At 37.6% G+C, this 17,903-nt stretch overlaps 1 protein-coding gene across 2 annotated transcripts in view; it reads left to right on the forward strand.

Moving 5' to 3' along the window:
* The window catches only part of FBXW4 (F-box and WD repeat domain containing 4), a 621,158-nt gene that overhangs the window by 74,725 nt on the left and 528,530 nt on the right, over positions 1-17,903 (forward strand). For both annotated transcript variants that reach the window (XM_053692483.1, XM_053692484.1), the window contains exon 2: positions 12,340-12,435. In XM_053692483.1, coding sequence (XP_053548458.1) covers positions 12,340-12,435 — 96 coding nt within the window. The remainder of the gene's footprint in view (positions 1-12,339; positions 12,436-17,903) is intronic.

The following is a 17,903-nucleotide window of genomic DNA, read 5'->3' on the forward strand; positions in this document are numbered from 1 at the left end:
GTCGGAACCTCAAAAGTCACCCGACAGACTTACTCCCAGAGCACGGGACAGGTCACGTGATGGACTATAGCCAATCCGGAGAAGGAAGCCCAGATACGTCCTTAGTGCCAACACCAATCAGCAGTCCACAATAGCGGTAGGAGGTGTGTAAGACCGGAGACTTTCCTTCTGTATATAGATGGCGATCCCCACAGGTGGCGGAAGAAATACTTTGTAGAACAAGTGAAATAAAAAAGTGTCTTTTATTTAAAAACACACATAAAAACAGCAACGCGTTTCTCAGCCGAGAAACGGCACTATACGGTCGAGAAACGCGTTGCTGTTTGTGTTTTTAAATAAAATAGACACTTTTTTATTTCACTTGCTCTACAAAGTATTTCTTCTGCCACCTGTGGGGATCGCCATCTATTTACAGAAGGAAATTCTCCGGTCTTACACACCTCCTACCGCTATTGTGGACTGCTGATTGGTGTTGGCACTAAGGATGTATCTGGGCTTCCTCCTCCGGATTGGCTAGATTCCATCACGTGACCTGTCCCGTGCTCTGGGAGTGAGTCTGTCAGGCGACTTTTGAGGTTCTGACCTGCTGTGTTTGGCACCGTATTGTGCCTTCTCCTATGTGAGTAGCCACCTGCTTGGGTTGTTATCGTTTTTTTCTGTATAGCTTGTGCAGACATTACTGCTTTATGTGGCGCCTCTCTTTCTGTTTTCACAGGACTTTCCTTTAATCCTTATCCTCGAGAGTGCTGCCGTTTCCTCTGGATTTTTTCTCAGCGACACCTGTTCTCATCATACTAGCGCACCTCCTTAGGGCCCCTGTGCTCCTAATTTTTTAAATCAATTTATAACTTTTTTGAAACGCGTTTTTCTGGATTTTTTGTTGTTATTCTGTCTCTCACTTTTCAAATAAACCTACCATTAAAATTATAGATGGATAATTTCTTTATCATTGGGCAAACATACAAAATCAGCAGGGGATCAAATAATTTTTCCCCCTCACTGTACACACAGATATACACACACATATACACATATATATATATATATATATATATATATATATATATATATATATATATACACACACACACACCAAATAAGTTTATCTTGGTCTCATCGGACAACGGTTAAAATGACCGAGAATAGCTGAAATGCATTAATGGACTATTTGAATCCCTGCTCTTTGTTTGTTGTTCGGTGGACATTTTTCTTTTTATGCATACTCAACTAGGCATATCAGATGGTCTAAACCAGGGGTGTCCAAACTTTGCTCTCCAGAGGTTTTGGAACTACATTTCCCATGATGCTCAGCTAGATAAAATGCTGGCTGAGCATCATCGGAAATGTAGTTCCAAAACCTCTGGAGAGCAAAGTTTGGACACCCCTGGTCTAAACACACCGGTGTGAGAATAATTGTTTTTAAAAATATTCTTGACAATATTTTGAATTATTTTTTTATGCCATCATTTGCATTTTTCAGAAGTGATTTTATTTGCCCTGTGAAACTGCTGTATGGTCTTGCCCACCATGCAGCAGCTCAGTCTCAGGGTCTTGGCTATCTTCTTATAGCCTAGGCTATCTTTATGTAGAGCAACAATTCTTTTTTTTTTCAGACCCTCAGAGAGTTCTTTGCCATGAAGTGCCATATTGAACTTCCAGTGACCAGTATGAGAGAGTGTGAGAATGATAACACCAAATTTAACATACCTGCTCCCCATTCACAACTGAGACCTTGTAACACTGAGTCACATGACACCGGGGAGGTAAAATGGCTAATTGGGCCCAATTTGGACATTTCCACTTAGGGGTGTACTCACTTTTGTTGCCAATGGTTTAGACATTAATGGCTGTATGTTAAGTTATTTTGAGGAGACAACAAATTTACACTGTTATACAGGCTGTACACTCACATTTACATTGTAGCAAAGTGTCATTTCTTCAGTGTTGTCACATGAAAAGATGTAATAAAATATTTACAAAAATGTGAGGGGTGTACTCATTTTTGTGGGACACTGTACATACACAACCACATAGACACAGATATACACAACACACACAGATATACACACACAGATATACACACACAGATATACACACACAGATATACACACACAGAGATATACACACACAGAGATATACACACACACAGATATACACACACACAGATATACACACACACAGATATACACACGCAAACAGATATACACACGCAAACAGATATACACACGCAAACAGATATACACACGCTAACAGATATACACACGCTAACAGATATACACACGCTAACAGATATACACACGCTAACAGATATATACACGCTAACAGATATACACACAAATAATTATACACACATATACATACATACATACACACACATATACATACATATATACACACACACACACATATATATATACAGACACACACACACACACATATATATATACAGACACACACACACACATATATATATACAGACACATACACACATATATATACAGACACATACACACATACATACACACAAATATACACACACATTTTGGAACTGGCATGCATAAGAAAAATAACAGCTATAGAAAATGATGACTATTTTTTAGAACCATTTACAAAAATTAAACCTTTTTTTTTAAGTGTCTGTATTGCCAGATCCATCACAGTATGTGACTGTCATAAATGCATTAATATTCACATTATGATTAGTAAGTTGCATGGTGCACAACATTGTACATTTTTAATAGCAGGTGTCTTGTTATATTTTAAACTATGCTTTTGCACAAAAGTACTGTACCTTTCTGCACCTCCTTTTATGCTGTCAGACAAAATATAGCTGTAGTTTTCTGACAAGTCTTATACAGATGTAGAAGCATAGTGTCTTCCATGACTTCCTATTGAAGTTAGAAGTGCCTTTGAAGTGGGACTTAAGAGTCAAGGAATTAGAATTAGTTTGATTTACAGTTTCCTCTTAAGACCTGCATTTTACAAGCAAATCTCAAATAGTGCTTATTTATTGTATGTCAAGTAAAAGGCATAGATATGACACCCTGAAATTACTCTATTATTGATCAACTAATTAAACCTTGCTAATGTTCTCAATTACAGGATAATATGTTCTTAATAAAAATGTTGTAGTTACCATTATTACATGGATTATTTATCTATGGACATTTGGTTCGGTATCTGAGATTTTTAATGAACAATAAACTATGTAATACGTTCAATATTGCTGAATGCTGGAAAATACGTTTGTACATATTATAACTTAGAGACACTCAAGTCAAAATTAAACTTTAAAGATCCAGAAAGAGCAGGCAACTTTCCAATTTGCTTCAATTAACAAAATGTAAGCAATGCCCCACAAAAAGCCCTTTTAAGTGCTATTGGTAGTTTATTGTAGGCTAGGTTTTTTTTTTATTTTGGGTGGGCTTTTTTATTTTGATAGGGCTATTAGATTAGGTGTAATTCTTTTTTATTTTTGATCATTTCGTTTGTTATTTTCCGTAATTTAGTATTTTTTTATTTTTTTTTGTAATTAGATAGTTTGAAATTTTTTAGAGTAGTGTTAGGATTTTTTAAATGTTTAGTTTAATTGAATTAGTAGTTAGTTTAATTTTAGTTTAATAATTATATTAGTTTAATTGTTAATTTAAACTTATTTTTTTTAATTTGACAGGTAAGTTTTAACTTAATTTAAGATAGGGAAATTGTAATTTTAATATAAAGTTAGGGGGGCGTAGGTTTAGGGGTTACTAGTTTAAATTGGTTTATTGTGATGTGGGGGGCTTTCGGTTTAGGGGTTAAAAGTTTAGTTTAGTATATTTCATTGTGGGGGGCTTGCAGTTTAGGGGTTAATAGGTTTATTACAGTGGCGGCGGTGTAGGGCTTAATAACTTTAGTATAATGGGCGCAATGTGGGCGGACGTCAGATTAGGGGTTAATAATATTTAAATAGTGTTTGCGATGCGGGAGGGCGGCGGTTTAGAGGTTAATAACTTTATTATAGTGGCAACGATGTTGGGGAGTGGCGGAATTGGGGTTAATAATTTTTATTAGTGGTGACGATATCGGGAGCGGCAGATTGGGGGTTAATAAATTTAATATAGTGTTTGCGATGCGGGAGGGCCTCGGTTTAGGGGTTAATAGGTATTTTATGGGTGTTAGTGTACTTTTTAACACTTTAGTTATGAGTTTTATGTTACAGATTTGTAGCGTAAAACTCATAACTACTACTTTTAGATGGCATTACAGATCTTGTCGTTTTAGGCTGTAACGCAGTTTTTTAGCCTCACCGCAAAACTTGTAATGGCAGCGCTATGGGAATCCCATTAAAAAACGTCACTTTTAAGAGTGCGTTACTGACGTTGCGTTACAGGCTAAAAGGCTTGCAGTACAGCTATACCGACAAGACTCGTAATGGCTGCGTTGCTGTTTTAACGCTGAAAATTCCATATTTTCAGCGTTAAAAGACGAACGAACAGACTTGTAATCTAGCTGATAGTTACCTAGTGCAATAATGAATTAGAGTATCTCATTATTTTCAGAACTTTATATAACTATACTAATAAATAATGCATTTCAGCACTGGAATATTAGAGGGAAGACTAGAAAATTCAGTGACGATATTTAATTAAAATACTTTTGAAAATATACAGTTTTATGCACATATAGGGACTTGAGGGTGATCCATTTATGCAGAAAAAGACATTTGTACTGCAAAGCCTCTTGTGCACATGCGTATTTTAGCTTGATGCCTCAGAGTACCTGTGATGTCACATGACACATGACACTGAGCAAAGTCAGCAAATGTCAGTGCTTGTCTATAGTATATTGCTATAGCAACTTTGATTTGTGGACATGTTTAAATTTTAATACTTTTTTGTATTAACATTTTTACAGAAGTACTTTTGTAAACACAGCTACCATATTTCAGAAATTCTTCCAGTAGTATCTGAATTGCACTGCTGCATTTTATAAAGGGACATAAAAGTGCAAAAAAGATATGCTTTTCAAGGCTGCCAAGAGAACAAAGTAAAATTGATAAAAGAAGTCAAATGATTAGTCTCTTAAAGGGATATGAAACCCAAAATGTTTTTCACAATTCAGAACATGTCATTTTTAAACAACTTTCTAATTTACTTCTATTATCAAATGTTTCTTTTCCTATCCTTTTTTGCAAAGAATACCTAGATAGGCTCAAGAGCAGCAAAGCACTACTGGGAGCTAGTTGCTGATTGGTGGCTGCACATATAGACCTCTTGTCATTGGCTTACCTGATACTGCTCCTACGACAAAAGATACCAAGATAACAAAGCAAATTTAATAACAAAAGTATATTGGAAAGTTGTTAAAAATTGCATCTGAATCATGGAAGAGATTTTTTAAGTTTCATGTCCCTTTAAAATAGCATACTTTGTCCGAATGGTGAAAGTTTACTATTCGCTTTCATTACCCTTCTTCTTTCTTCTGTTAAGTGTGATCAGTCCACGGGTCATCATTACTTCTGGGATATTACTCCTCCCCAACAGGAAGTGCAAGAGGATTCACCCAGCAGAGCTGCATATAGCTCCTCCCCTCTACGTCACTCCCAGTCATTCTCTTGCACCCAACGACTAGATAGGATGTGTGAGAGGACTATGGTGATTATACTTAGTTTTATATCTTCAATCAAAAGTTTGTTATTTTAAAATAGCACCGGAGTGTGTTATTACCTCTCTGGCAGAGTTTGAAGAAGAATCTACCAGAGTTTTGCTATGATTTTAGCCGGAGTAGTTAAGATCATATTGCTGTTCTCGGCCATCTGAGGAGTGAGGTAAACTTCAGATCAGGGGACAGCGGGCAGATGAATCTGCATAGAGGTATGTAGCAGTTTTTATTTTCTGACAATGGAATTGATGAGAAAATCCTGCCATACCGATATAATGTCATGTATGTATACTTTACACTTCAGTATTCTGGGGAATGGTACTTCACTAGAATTACACTGTAAGAAATACATAAAGCTGTTTAATAACTAGAGATTATGTTTAACGTTTTTGCTGGAATGTAAAATCGTTTTCATTTGCTGAGGTACTGTGTGAATAAATGTTTGGGCACTATTTTTCCACTTGGCAGTTGCTTAATCTGTTTTTCTGACAGTTTCTGTTCTCCCTCACTGCTGTGTGTGAGGGGGAGGGGCCGTTTTTTTGGCGCTTTTTCTATGCATCAAATATTTCAGTCAGCAACTCATTGTATTCCCTGCATGATCCGGTTCATCTCTACAGAGCTCAGGGGTCTTCAAAACTTATTTTGAGGGAGGTAATTTCTCTCAGCAGAGCTGTGAGAATTATAGTTTGACTGAGATAAAAAACGTTTATTCTGTAATTTGTTTCCTGCTTTCAGAATTTGTTATCTTTGCTAATGGGATTAAACCTTTGCTAAAGTTGTGTTGTTTACAAGGATTGAGGCTATAACTGTTTCAATTTATTAATTTTCAACTGTCATAGATCTTCTGTGCTTCTTAAAGGCACAGTACGTTTTAATATTATTCTAATTGAATTGTATTTCCAAGTTGCAAGTTTATTTGCTAGTGTGTTAAACATGTCTGATTCAGAGGATGATACCTGTGTCATTTGTTGCAATGCCAAAGTGGAGCCCAATAGAAATTTATGTACTAACTGTATTGATGCTACTTTAAATAAATGTCAATCTGTACAAATTGAACAAATTTCACCAAACAACGAGGGGAGAGTTATGCCGACTAACTCGCCTCACGTGTCAGTACCTACATCTCCCGCTCAGAGGGAGGTGCGTGATATTGTAGCGCCGAGTACATCTGGGCGGCCATTACAAATCACATTACAGGATATGGCTACTGTTATGACTGAGGTTTTGGCTAAATTACCAGAACTAAGAGGTAAGCGTGATCACTCTGGGGTGAGAACAGAGTGCGCTGATAATATTAGGGCCATGTCAGACACTGCGTCACAGGTGGCAGAACATGAGGACGGAGAACTTCATTCTGTGGGTGACGGTTCTGATCCAAACAGACTGGATTCAGATATTTCAAATTTTAAATTTAAACTGGAAAACCTCCGTGTATTACTAGGGGAGGTGTTAGCGGCTCTGAATGATTGTAACACAGTTGCAATACCAGAGAAAATGTGTAGGTTGGATAAATATTTTGCGGTACCGACGAGTACTGAGGTTTTTCCTATACCTAAGAGACTTACTGAAATTGTTACTAAGGAGTGGGATAGACCCGGTGTGCCGTTCTCACCCCCTCCGATATTTAGAAAAATGTTTCCAATAGACGCCACCACAAGGGACTTATGGCAAATGGTCCCTAAGGTGGAGGGAGCAGTTTCTACCTTAGCTAAGCGTACCACTATCCCGGTGGAGGATAGCTGTGCTTTTTCAGATCCAATGGATAAAAAGTTAGAGGGTTACCTTAAGAAAATGTTTGTTCAACAAGGTTTTATATTGCAACCCCTTGCATGCATTGCGCCGATCACGGCTGCAGCGGCATTCTGGATTGAGTCTCTGGAAGAGAACATTGGTTCAGCTACTCTGGACGACATTACGGACAGGCTTAGAGTCCTTAAACTATCTAATTCATTCATTTCGGAGGCCGTAGTACATCTTACTAAACTTACGGCGAAGAATTCAGGATTCGCCATTCAGGCACGCAGGGCGCTGTGGCTAAAATCCTGGTCAGCTGATGTTACTTCTAAGTCTAAATTGCTTAATATACCTTTCAAAGGGCAGACCTTATTCGGGCCCGGGTTGAAAGAGATTATCGCTGACATTACAGGAGGTAAAGGCCATGCCCTGCCTCAGGACAAAGCCAAAGCCAAGACTAGACAGTCTAATTTTCGTTCCTTTCGTAATTTCAAAGCAGGAGCAGCATCAACTTCCTCTGCACCAAAACAGGAAGGAGCTGTTGCTCGCTACAGACAAGGCTGGAAACCTAACCAGTCCTGGAACAAGGGCAAGCAGACTAGGAAACCTGCTGCTGCCCCTAAAACAGCATGAATTGAGGGCCCCCGATCCGGGATCGGATCTAGTGGGGGGCAGACTTTCTCTCTTCGCCCAGGCTTGGGCAAGAGATGTTCAGGATCCCTGGGCGCTAGAGATAATATCTCAGGGATACCTTCTGGACTTCAAATACTCTCCTCCAAGAGAGAGATTTCATCTGTCAAGATTGTCAACAATCCAGACAAAGAAAGAGGCGTTTCTACGCTGCGTACAAGAGCTCTTGTTAATGGGAGTAATCCATCCAGTTCCACGATCGGAACAGGGACAGGGGTTTTACTCAAATCTGTTTGTGGTTCCCAAAAAAGAGGGAACTTTCAGACCAATCCTGGACTTAAAGATCCTAAACAAATTCCTAAGAGTTCCATCGTTCAAGATGGAGACTATTCGGACAATTTTACCTATGATCCAAGAGGGTCAATACATGACCACTGTAGATTTAAAAGATGCTTACCTTCACATACCGATTCACAAAGATCATTATCGGTACCTAAGGTTTGCCTTCCTAGACAGGCATTACCAGTTTGTGGCTCTTCCATTCGGATTGGCTACAGCTCCAAGAATCTTCACAAAGGTTCTGGGTGCTCTTCTGGCGGTACTAAGACCGCGGGGAATCTCGGTAGCTCCATACCTAGACGACATTCTGATACAAGCTTCAAGCTTTCAAACTGCCAAGTCTCATACAGAGTTAGTGCTGGCATTTCTAAGGTCACATGGATGGAAGGTGAACGAAAAGAAAAGTTCACTCGTTCCACTCACAAGAGTTCCCTTCCTGGGGACTCTTATAGATTCTGTAGAAATGAAGATTTACCTGACAGAGGACAGGCTAACAAGACTTCAAAGTGCTTGCCGCACCCTTCATTCCATTCAACACCCGTCAGTGGCTCAATGCATGGAGGTAATCGGCTTAATGGTAGCAGCAATGGACATAGTACCCTTTGCACGCTTACACCTCAGACCACTGCAACTGTGCATGCTAAGTCAGTGGAATGGGGATTACTCAGACTTATCCCCTTCTCTGAATCTGGATCAAGAGACCAGAAATTATCTTCTATGGTGGCTTTCTCGGCCACATCTGTCCAGGGGGATGCCATTCAGCAGACCAGACTGGACAATTGTAACAACAGACGCCAGCCTTCTAGGTTGGGGTGCCGTCTGGAATTCTCTGAAGGCTCAGGGACAATGGAGTCAGGAGGAGAGTCTCCTGCCAATAAACATTCTGGAATTGAGAGCAGTTCTCAATGCCCTCCTGGCTTGGCCCCAGTTGACAACTCGGGGGTTCATCAGGTTTCAGTCGGACAACATCACGACTGTAGCTTACATCAACCATCAGGGAGGGACAAGAAGCTCCCTAGCTATGATGGAAGTATCAAAGATAATTTGCTGGGCAGAGTCTCACTCTTGCCACCTGTCAGCAATCCACATCCCGGGAGTGGAGAACTGGGAGGCGGATTTCTTAAGTCGTCAGACTTTTCATCCGGGGGAGTGGGAACTTCATCCGGAGGTCTTTGCCCAAATACTTCGACGTTGGGGCAAACCAGAGATAGATCTCATGGCGTCTCGACAGAACGCAAAGCTTCCTCGTTACGGGTCCAGATCCAGGGATCCAGGAGCAGTCCTGATAGATGCTCTGACAGCACCTTGGGACTTCAGGATGGCTTACGTGTTTCCACCCTTCCCGTTGCTTCCTCGATTGATTGCCAGAATCAAACAAGAGAGAGCATCAGTGATTCTAATAGCACCTGCGTGGCCACGCAGGACTTGGTATGCAGACCTGGTGGACATGTCATCCTGTCCACCTTGGTCTCTACCTCTGAAACAGGACCTTCTGATACAGGGTCCCTTCAAACATCAAAATCTAACTTCTCTGAAGCTGACTGCTTGGAAATTGAAGGCTTGATTTTATCAAGACGTGGATTTTCTGAGTCAGTTATTGATACCTTAATACAGGCTAGGAAACCTGTTACCAGAAAGATTTACCATAAGATATGGCGTAAATACCTATATTGGTGTGAATCCAAAGGTTACTCTTGGAGTAAGGTTAGGATTCCTAGGATATTGTCTTTTCTACAAGAAGGTTTAGAAAAGGGTTTATCTGCTAGTTCATTAAAGGGACAGATCTCAGCTCTGTCCATTCTGTTACACAAACGTCTGTCAGAAGTTCCTGACGTCCAGGCTTTTTGTCAGGCTTTGGCCAGAATTAAGCCTGTGTTTAAAACTGTTGCTCCACCATGGAGTTTAAACCTTGTTCTTAATGTTTTACAGGGCGTTCCGTTTGAACCCCTTCATTCCATTGATATAAAGTTGTTATCTTGGAAAGTTCTATTTTTAATGGCTATTTCCTCGGCTCGAAGAGTCTCTGAATTATCAGCCTTACATTGTGATTCTCCTTATTTGATTTTTCATTCGGATAAGGTAGTCCTGCGTACTAAACCTGGGTTCTTACCTAAGGTAGTTACTAACAGGAATATCAATCAAGAGATTGTTGTTCCTTCTTTATGCCCAAATCCTTCTTCAAAGAAGGAACGTCTACTGCACAACCTGGATGTAGTCCGTGCTCTAAAATTTTACTTACAGGCAACTAAGGAATTTCGACAAACGTCTTCTCTGTTTGTCATTTACTCTGGGCAGAGGAGAGGTCAAAAAGCTTCCGCTACCTCTCTTTCTTTTTGGCTTCGTAGCATAATTCGTTTAGCTTATGAGACTGCTGGACAGCAGCCTCCTGAAAGAATTACAGCTCATTCTACTAGAGCTGTGGCTTCCACTTGGGCCTTCAAGAATGAGGCCTCTGTTGAACAGATTTGCAAGGCTGCAACTTGGTCTTCGCTTCATACTTTTTCCAAATTTTACAAATTTGACACTTTTGCTTCATCGGAGGCTATTTTTGGGAGAAAGGTTCTTCAGGCAGTGGTTCCTTCTGTATAAAGAGCCTGCCTATCCCTCCCGTCATCCGTGTACTTTTGCTTTGGTATTGGTATCCCAGAAGTAATGATGACCCGTGGACTGATCACACTTAACAGAAGAAAACATAATTTATGCTTACCTGATAAATTCCTTTCTTCTGTAGTGTGATCAGTCCACGGCCCGCCCTGTTTTTAAGGCAGGTAAATATTTTTTAATTTATACTCCAGTCACCACTTCACCCTTGGCTTTTCCTTTCTCGTTGGTCCTTGGTCGAATGACTGGGAGTGACGTAGAGGGGAGGAGCTATATGCAGCTCTGCTGGGTGAATCCTCTTGCACTTCCTGTTGGGGAGGAGTAATATCCCAGAAGTAATGATGACCCGTGGACTGATCACACTACAGAAGAAAGGAATTTATCAGGTAAGCATAAATTATGTTTTTTTTTTATTTTTTTATTATTATTTTTATAAATTGTAGCAAACTATAGCAAGTAAAAACCAATGAATATAATAATTTATGTAAATAAAATGTATTATTATTATTACATTTATCACTACCTAAATTATATGGCGCAATTATGGAAACATTAAAGGGACATTAAACCTACATTTTTTCTTTCATGATTCAGACAGAGTATACCATTTTAAACAACTTTCTAATTTACTTCTATTATCTAACTTGCTTCATTCTCTTGATATTCTTTCATGAAAAGCATATATAGATAGGCTCAGTAGCTTCTGATTGGTGGCTGCACATAGATGCCTCGTGATTGGCTCACCAATGTGCATTGATATTTCTTTAACAAAGGATATCTAAAGATTGCAACAAATTAGATAATAGAAGTAAATTGGAATGTTGTTTAAAATTGTATTCTGTATCTGAATCATTAAAGAGAAAATTTCGGTTTAATGGCCCTTTAATATATCTAGGAGATATAAATTAAATCCAAAATCCCTGGATTCGTTGATGTTCCACCACTGTATACATAATATATAAACCCAGGGTTTTTAAATGTTTCCTCTGGATTCATATTTTAGATATTCTTTATCTCATTGTATACTTATTTCCTGTCCTGGCTTATTAGCATTACTAAAATGTTTATGTATATGTGGTATCTAAAATGAAAGAAACTGTGAACACCTTGAGGTTTTTAAATAAATGTTTAGTTATGTGTAACGAAACAACTTTGCAATATATTTTCATTATTTATTTTGCCCCCTTTTCAGGAAATTTAGCTCTGAAAATTGAACAATTTCTACCTCTTAGAATATGAAATGCACTCTTCTCAAGGCTAACCCTATTACATGGCTGAAATGTTATTTTATAGCAACACAACAGAAATGTCTTATAATTGCCAGGTGTTTACCCCCTCAGTCTCTTGATGTTTTAGCTGGTTCTAAAAATTGCCACTTTTCTTTTTTTCCAGTGCTCCTGGAGTTTCAGTAAAGGAAAGAGTGCGAGTTTCTCAGAACTGGAAATGGGGTCGTTGTCGGAACGATGTGCTTCTCAAATGGAAACGCAAGCAAGTGTCTTAATTCTTTACAGGTTTACGATCCATCATGCATGTGAAATTCATGTTTATTAGTGCAGCCAGAAGGCAGCTGTGTGCTACCGTTTTTTCATGACGGTTTTACAGAAACTATGATTCAGATTCAGAACTGCAAATCAACTACTACTCTTAAATGCTTGACATACAAAAAAAAAACAATTTTAAAAAAAGAAAACAACAAAAACATATTTCTATGCAAGACACTATTAACATTTGCACATTTTTTCACTTTTGTAACAAAATGTAGGTAAAAAATTATGAAAAGCATAATTGTTGCCAAGTTACAAGCACACAGTCATCAGTTGTTGTGTTTGAGATAAAATCAATGGGATAAAAAATTCAACAGTATTCTGGGTGTGTACAGCCCTACCATAGAATTTTAATGTACTTTACAATATAATGGATGTTAAAAAGGCTCATTTTATCCTAAGGGCCAGATTTATCATTCTCTGCACAGACAATGTTCCAAGGCAGGGAACTTGTCCTCACAGGTTTGCAGCGAATAGGCAGCATCTTTATTATTACAGAAGCAATCACAAGAGCAGGGCTGGTCAGTTGTTGAAAGGTTAGGAAGCAGGGGTATAGACCAAGAGCCATTGCAGGTTCATCAGTTTCTCCTAAGTGCGCTCTGTCAAATTTACAGCGTTATGCTGTTTGAAAGGCCTCAATTAAAAAGTCTCAGTTTTAAATATTGCAAGTCAGGGTTTAACAGGTTTTGACATATATTGCAGCTGTCTGCAAACTAGTCTATCTTAAGTAGACCAAAATGTTTACTACCACTTCCAAATCAGCATAAAGGGTGTCCACTAGTCAGGATTCTCTTCCTCTGGGGAGCAGATTGCATCTTTCTTAGGAGGTATGGGCGAGAGCTCCATTCCAGATTTCTGGGTCCTAGATGTGGTATCACAAAGATATAGAATACATTGTAACTCCTGGCCTCTGCAGGAGGTATTTAACATACCTTGTTTGTCTTTTAAAGGCTTTAAAGGGACAGTTTACCCAAAGATTTTCTCCCCTTTAAATTGTTCCCAATGATCTATTTTACCTGCTGGAGTGTATTAAATTGTTTACAAGTAACTTATTTCGGCATTTGAAATAGCTGGTTTAGCCTGTGGAATCCCAACCTACACTGAAAGTTTCTATACTGAAGTCTAGGCTATTGACAAGCCTAAGTAAACACAGCCAGCAGAAGAAATTATACTCCCAGTGTGGTGCAGGATAGTTAAGTGATAAAATGTTAATTTTCCAGTGTTCAATCTACGCATTAAGCTTTGGTTTACAAACAGATATAATAAAAGGAAGCAAGTATGTGTACATAAAAGTGATAACATAATAAGCTTTACCCATTTTAATAGGCTGTGGTTTAAAAGCGCAAAACCAGCTAATTCATATGCACAAACCTGAAAATGCAATTTCTCATACATTTTTTTTTACTCTGCAGCTCTTATAACAAGTCATTGAAAATACATTAAAGGGACAGTCTAGTCAAAATTAAACTTTCATGATTCAGATAGGGCATGCAATTTTAAACAACTATCCAATTCACTTTTATCATTAAATTTGCTTTGTTCTCTTAGTATTCTTAGTATTGTGTGGGTGGATAAAGCGCCTGGAATGTGCACCAATAGCTCCAAACAAAGGACACCTAGCCGGCCAGTGATTGAATACAGAAAGTGGGATGTCAGAAGCGCCAAAGGCAGGTGCAATAAATCTGATAGCTATCTATATTATAGATAAGTTTATTTTTAATATGGGTTTAAAAACAGAGAGTAAAATGTAAATTAAATAAACATGAACTAAAAACATGAACTAAAATCAACATATGCAACTGTACAAATATGCGACTGTACAAATATAGATAGACTGGTGGATCCACCTAGCTAACAGTAAATCTCTGGGTTAATGGCACACCTGTACAAAGAAAAATTGACTGGGTTAATGGCACACCTGTGCAAAGAAAAATTATTTCTAAAGAAAAACAGTGAAAAATAGTGTAAAAAAATATGTGATGACAGATATGTGGTCAAAAATTGGTCTCAATACCAAAAAATAAAAACAAAAATTAAAAATAAAAATGAAAATGATATAAAAAATGGTGTAAAATAAAGTCAAATATGTAGAAATAAGTGTCACAATCCTGCTAAGGTTATAATCCAAGTGTACACAAAAAAGAACACAAACTTGTTTTCTAGTGGTGAGAAGTGTCATAGTGTAGTATATTTATTTCCTGATGGTGAGAAGTGACGTGATGATCCTAATGGTGAAAATCTTGAGATGGTTGTCCTCTTGGTCTTAGTTCTTTATTATAACCTGTAAAAATAAAATACAATGTACAAGATTGTCCAAACTACTGTTAGAAGATTGGAAAAAAGCTTACCAGCTGCTTGTCAATGCGTTTTGGCCCAGCTATGTGGGCCTTTATCAAGACTGGTATTGCTTGTAAGCTGGCAGCTTATATACCCTATTCATAATTGAAATCCATTAGGGCTGGTGCAAAAAACGGAAGTGGGGAAAACCGGAAGTACTGTAGAGTCCGTTTTCACATTTTATTTCCTTATCTTCCCAGTTGTGAATACATATATTGATCATCTATGTGTATTGTATAATGGAATACAAATACAAATGTTATCTTAAACTGACCTATAATCTACCAATATGGCAATAAAAACAATTGCTGAAAACCGGAAGTGGGGAAACCGGAAATTCGGCAACATTCTTTTTACCTGCATATTCATTTCCAATTCTGAAAGTGGGCATATATGAAATGTTAATCATATATCTATGTGGTATAGTTGAATAACAACATGAGTCATACCTTCAAAATAACGTATACTTTACTAATGTCTATTCCGATTTTTGTGGCCAATGATTGGATACATACTTTCTGGGAACTCTCATTTAATTGGTCCATTTGTCTTTGTTCATCTGTCAGATAACAACTGATTATTAAGGATGTGTGTGTCATTATTACAACAACCTGTTCTTATACATGTGTATATATATGTGAAAAATTGGTCAACGATGTCTGAAATCTTAGTAATCGTCATTTAAGAAAAATGGAAAGTACTTAGTTCAAATGACTAGTACATTTTTGACCGCTTCTAATCCAGTATATATTTATGTTTTGCGCGTCTTCTACTTAAATGATGACAGGTATTTATCCTGTCTTAACCGGCTTATGATTTTGTTCAGACCTCAGATATTTATTCACTTCGAACAGCTTGGCTTCTGATTGGATCGTTTCCATAGACACAACCTGATTGGCCCTCGTGTCTTGTTTACATCAAACAGCTGGTCGTAAAGAATATATATCTCTCTTTGAGTAAATGTGGCACTCCGCCTCCAAAAAATATTCAGCATATATAAAGCATATATAGAATCATGTGTTAAACTCTACCTATATATGTAGATCTAAAGGTATCTTCATAAAGCCTTGTTTGTGGACTCCAGACATTTATCTACTACGAGCAGCTTGGCTTTTAATTGGTTCGTTTCCATAAATACAACCTTATTGGCTCTCATGTGCTGTTTACATAAACAGCTGATCGTAGAAGATATATTTCTCTATATTTCTGTAAGTGAATGCGGCGTTTAGCCTACAGTGTTCGATATTAAAAAAGCCAGATAATAGCGTGTTGCCATCACGGTTTTTAAACCGCTTCCTTACATAAAAAATGTTAGATACGGGTGTAGCTAGTAATTGGATTAACCGTTGAACTTTAAATACTATATATCTATAGTGAGGGGTGTATATAAAACAGGGGGTACATGAAGGAGGGTGCTATGCAAATATTCGACATGTATATAAACACTTGTATTGAACTATATCTTTGTATCCAGAGCTAAAAATATAAACCTTATACACCAGCTGATCATGGAAAAATTGCGGAGCATAGCCTGCAATGTGAATATTAAAAGAGTCAGAAATACACATCATACAACCACGGCTTCTAAACTCCTTCTTTACATGTTGGCACATTGTTATGAAGAATGTTAGACATGAGTGGAGCTAGCAATTGGATTCCAAATGTTCATGATATCTGTTGGGCTTTAATATAAACTACTATAAGTCTATGATGTGGGGTATATAATGGAGGGTGGGATGTGTATTACATCTGTCTATGTATAAGGGCTAGAGAGCCTATATCACTATGAATTATCACATATCTATAGAAAAATCTCCCTATAAACAGTATGCAGCAATCAAGCTGAGGTTGAAGGTTACAGTCCAGCTGAAGGTGTAGGTTACATTATATTAATCTTGTCTCATGAGTGGAGTTGGTGATTTGATTTCAAGTGTTCATGTTATCCATTGGACTTTAATATAAACTACTATAAGTCTAATAGGATATATAAAGTCTATATCACTATGAGTTATCACATATCTATAGAAATATCTCCCTATAAATAGTTAGCAACAATCAAGCTGAAGATGAAGGTTTCACCTCAGAGGAAAAAAATTAACAAATTACTTGCTATTCTGTATATCTATTTGGCTAGTCAACAAAGAAAAATAGGTAAAACTTTTGCTTGCGTGTTGATTCAAATAGCATTGATAAGTGTAAAAATGCTAATATTTACCATTTTACTTCTTGGGTAATCTATGTGCATTATTTAAAGGATTTGAATTTAAAAAAAGAGGGTACCAAATAGGAGGATATTACAATGGAAGGATTCGATTGAGGCTAAAGTGGGGTCCATGGGTGAATTATATCTATGAAGGGATTCAATTTCCAGGAGGGATTAAGTTAAAATTGAAGAGCAAACTTTCTTTTTAGAATAAATTATGTCATCATAATTCTTAAATTCAATACTTAGAGGTGTTTGAGCTTCTTTTATTTTGTTCTGAATAAACTGCTTAAAGGCTTATTCCTTTGAATCTTTAGAATATATCATGTCATTATATTATCTTTGGAATGTCTAGAAGGTGTTAGAGCTCCCTTTATTTTGTTCTGAATAAACTTCTTTTGAATCTAAATGTTAAGAGGGGATCAGGCCATGATGTCATTTATAAATTATGGGGGTTGTGTCAAATCAACACTTCTGTATCACATATACATATTAGTAAGATTAAACATATATGTGTATTGTTCAAACGTAATTCAGAAGGTGTGCTAAATCTCCTTTATTGTTGAGACCTTTGGGGTATAGGCAGTCCAGTTGGAATATCCATTTAGATTCTGCTGACAGTAACTTCTTCTCGAAGTCCCCGCCTCTCCAATTCTTCTTGATTTTCTGTATACCCCAAAATTTGACATCTTTTAAATTGCCTTGGTGTTTCTTTGTGAAGTGGTTATAAAGGGGAGTTTCCTTACTATGTTTTTCTATTGCTAGTAGATGTTCTCGTATCCGGTCTTTCAGACATCTCGAAGTCTGCCCCACATATTGTAGTTTGCAAGGGCATTCTATTAAATATATTATTCCCTTATCACTACATTGTA

This window comes from Bombina bombina, chromosome 9 (genome assembly GCF_027579735.1).
Source record: "Bombina bombina isolate aBomBom1 chromosome 9, aBomBom1.pri, whole genome shotgun sequence".
NCBI lineage: Eukaryota > Metazoa > Chordata > Amphibia > Anura > Bombinatoridae > Bombina > Bombina bombina.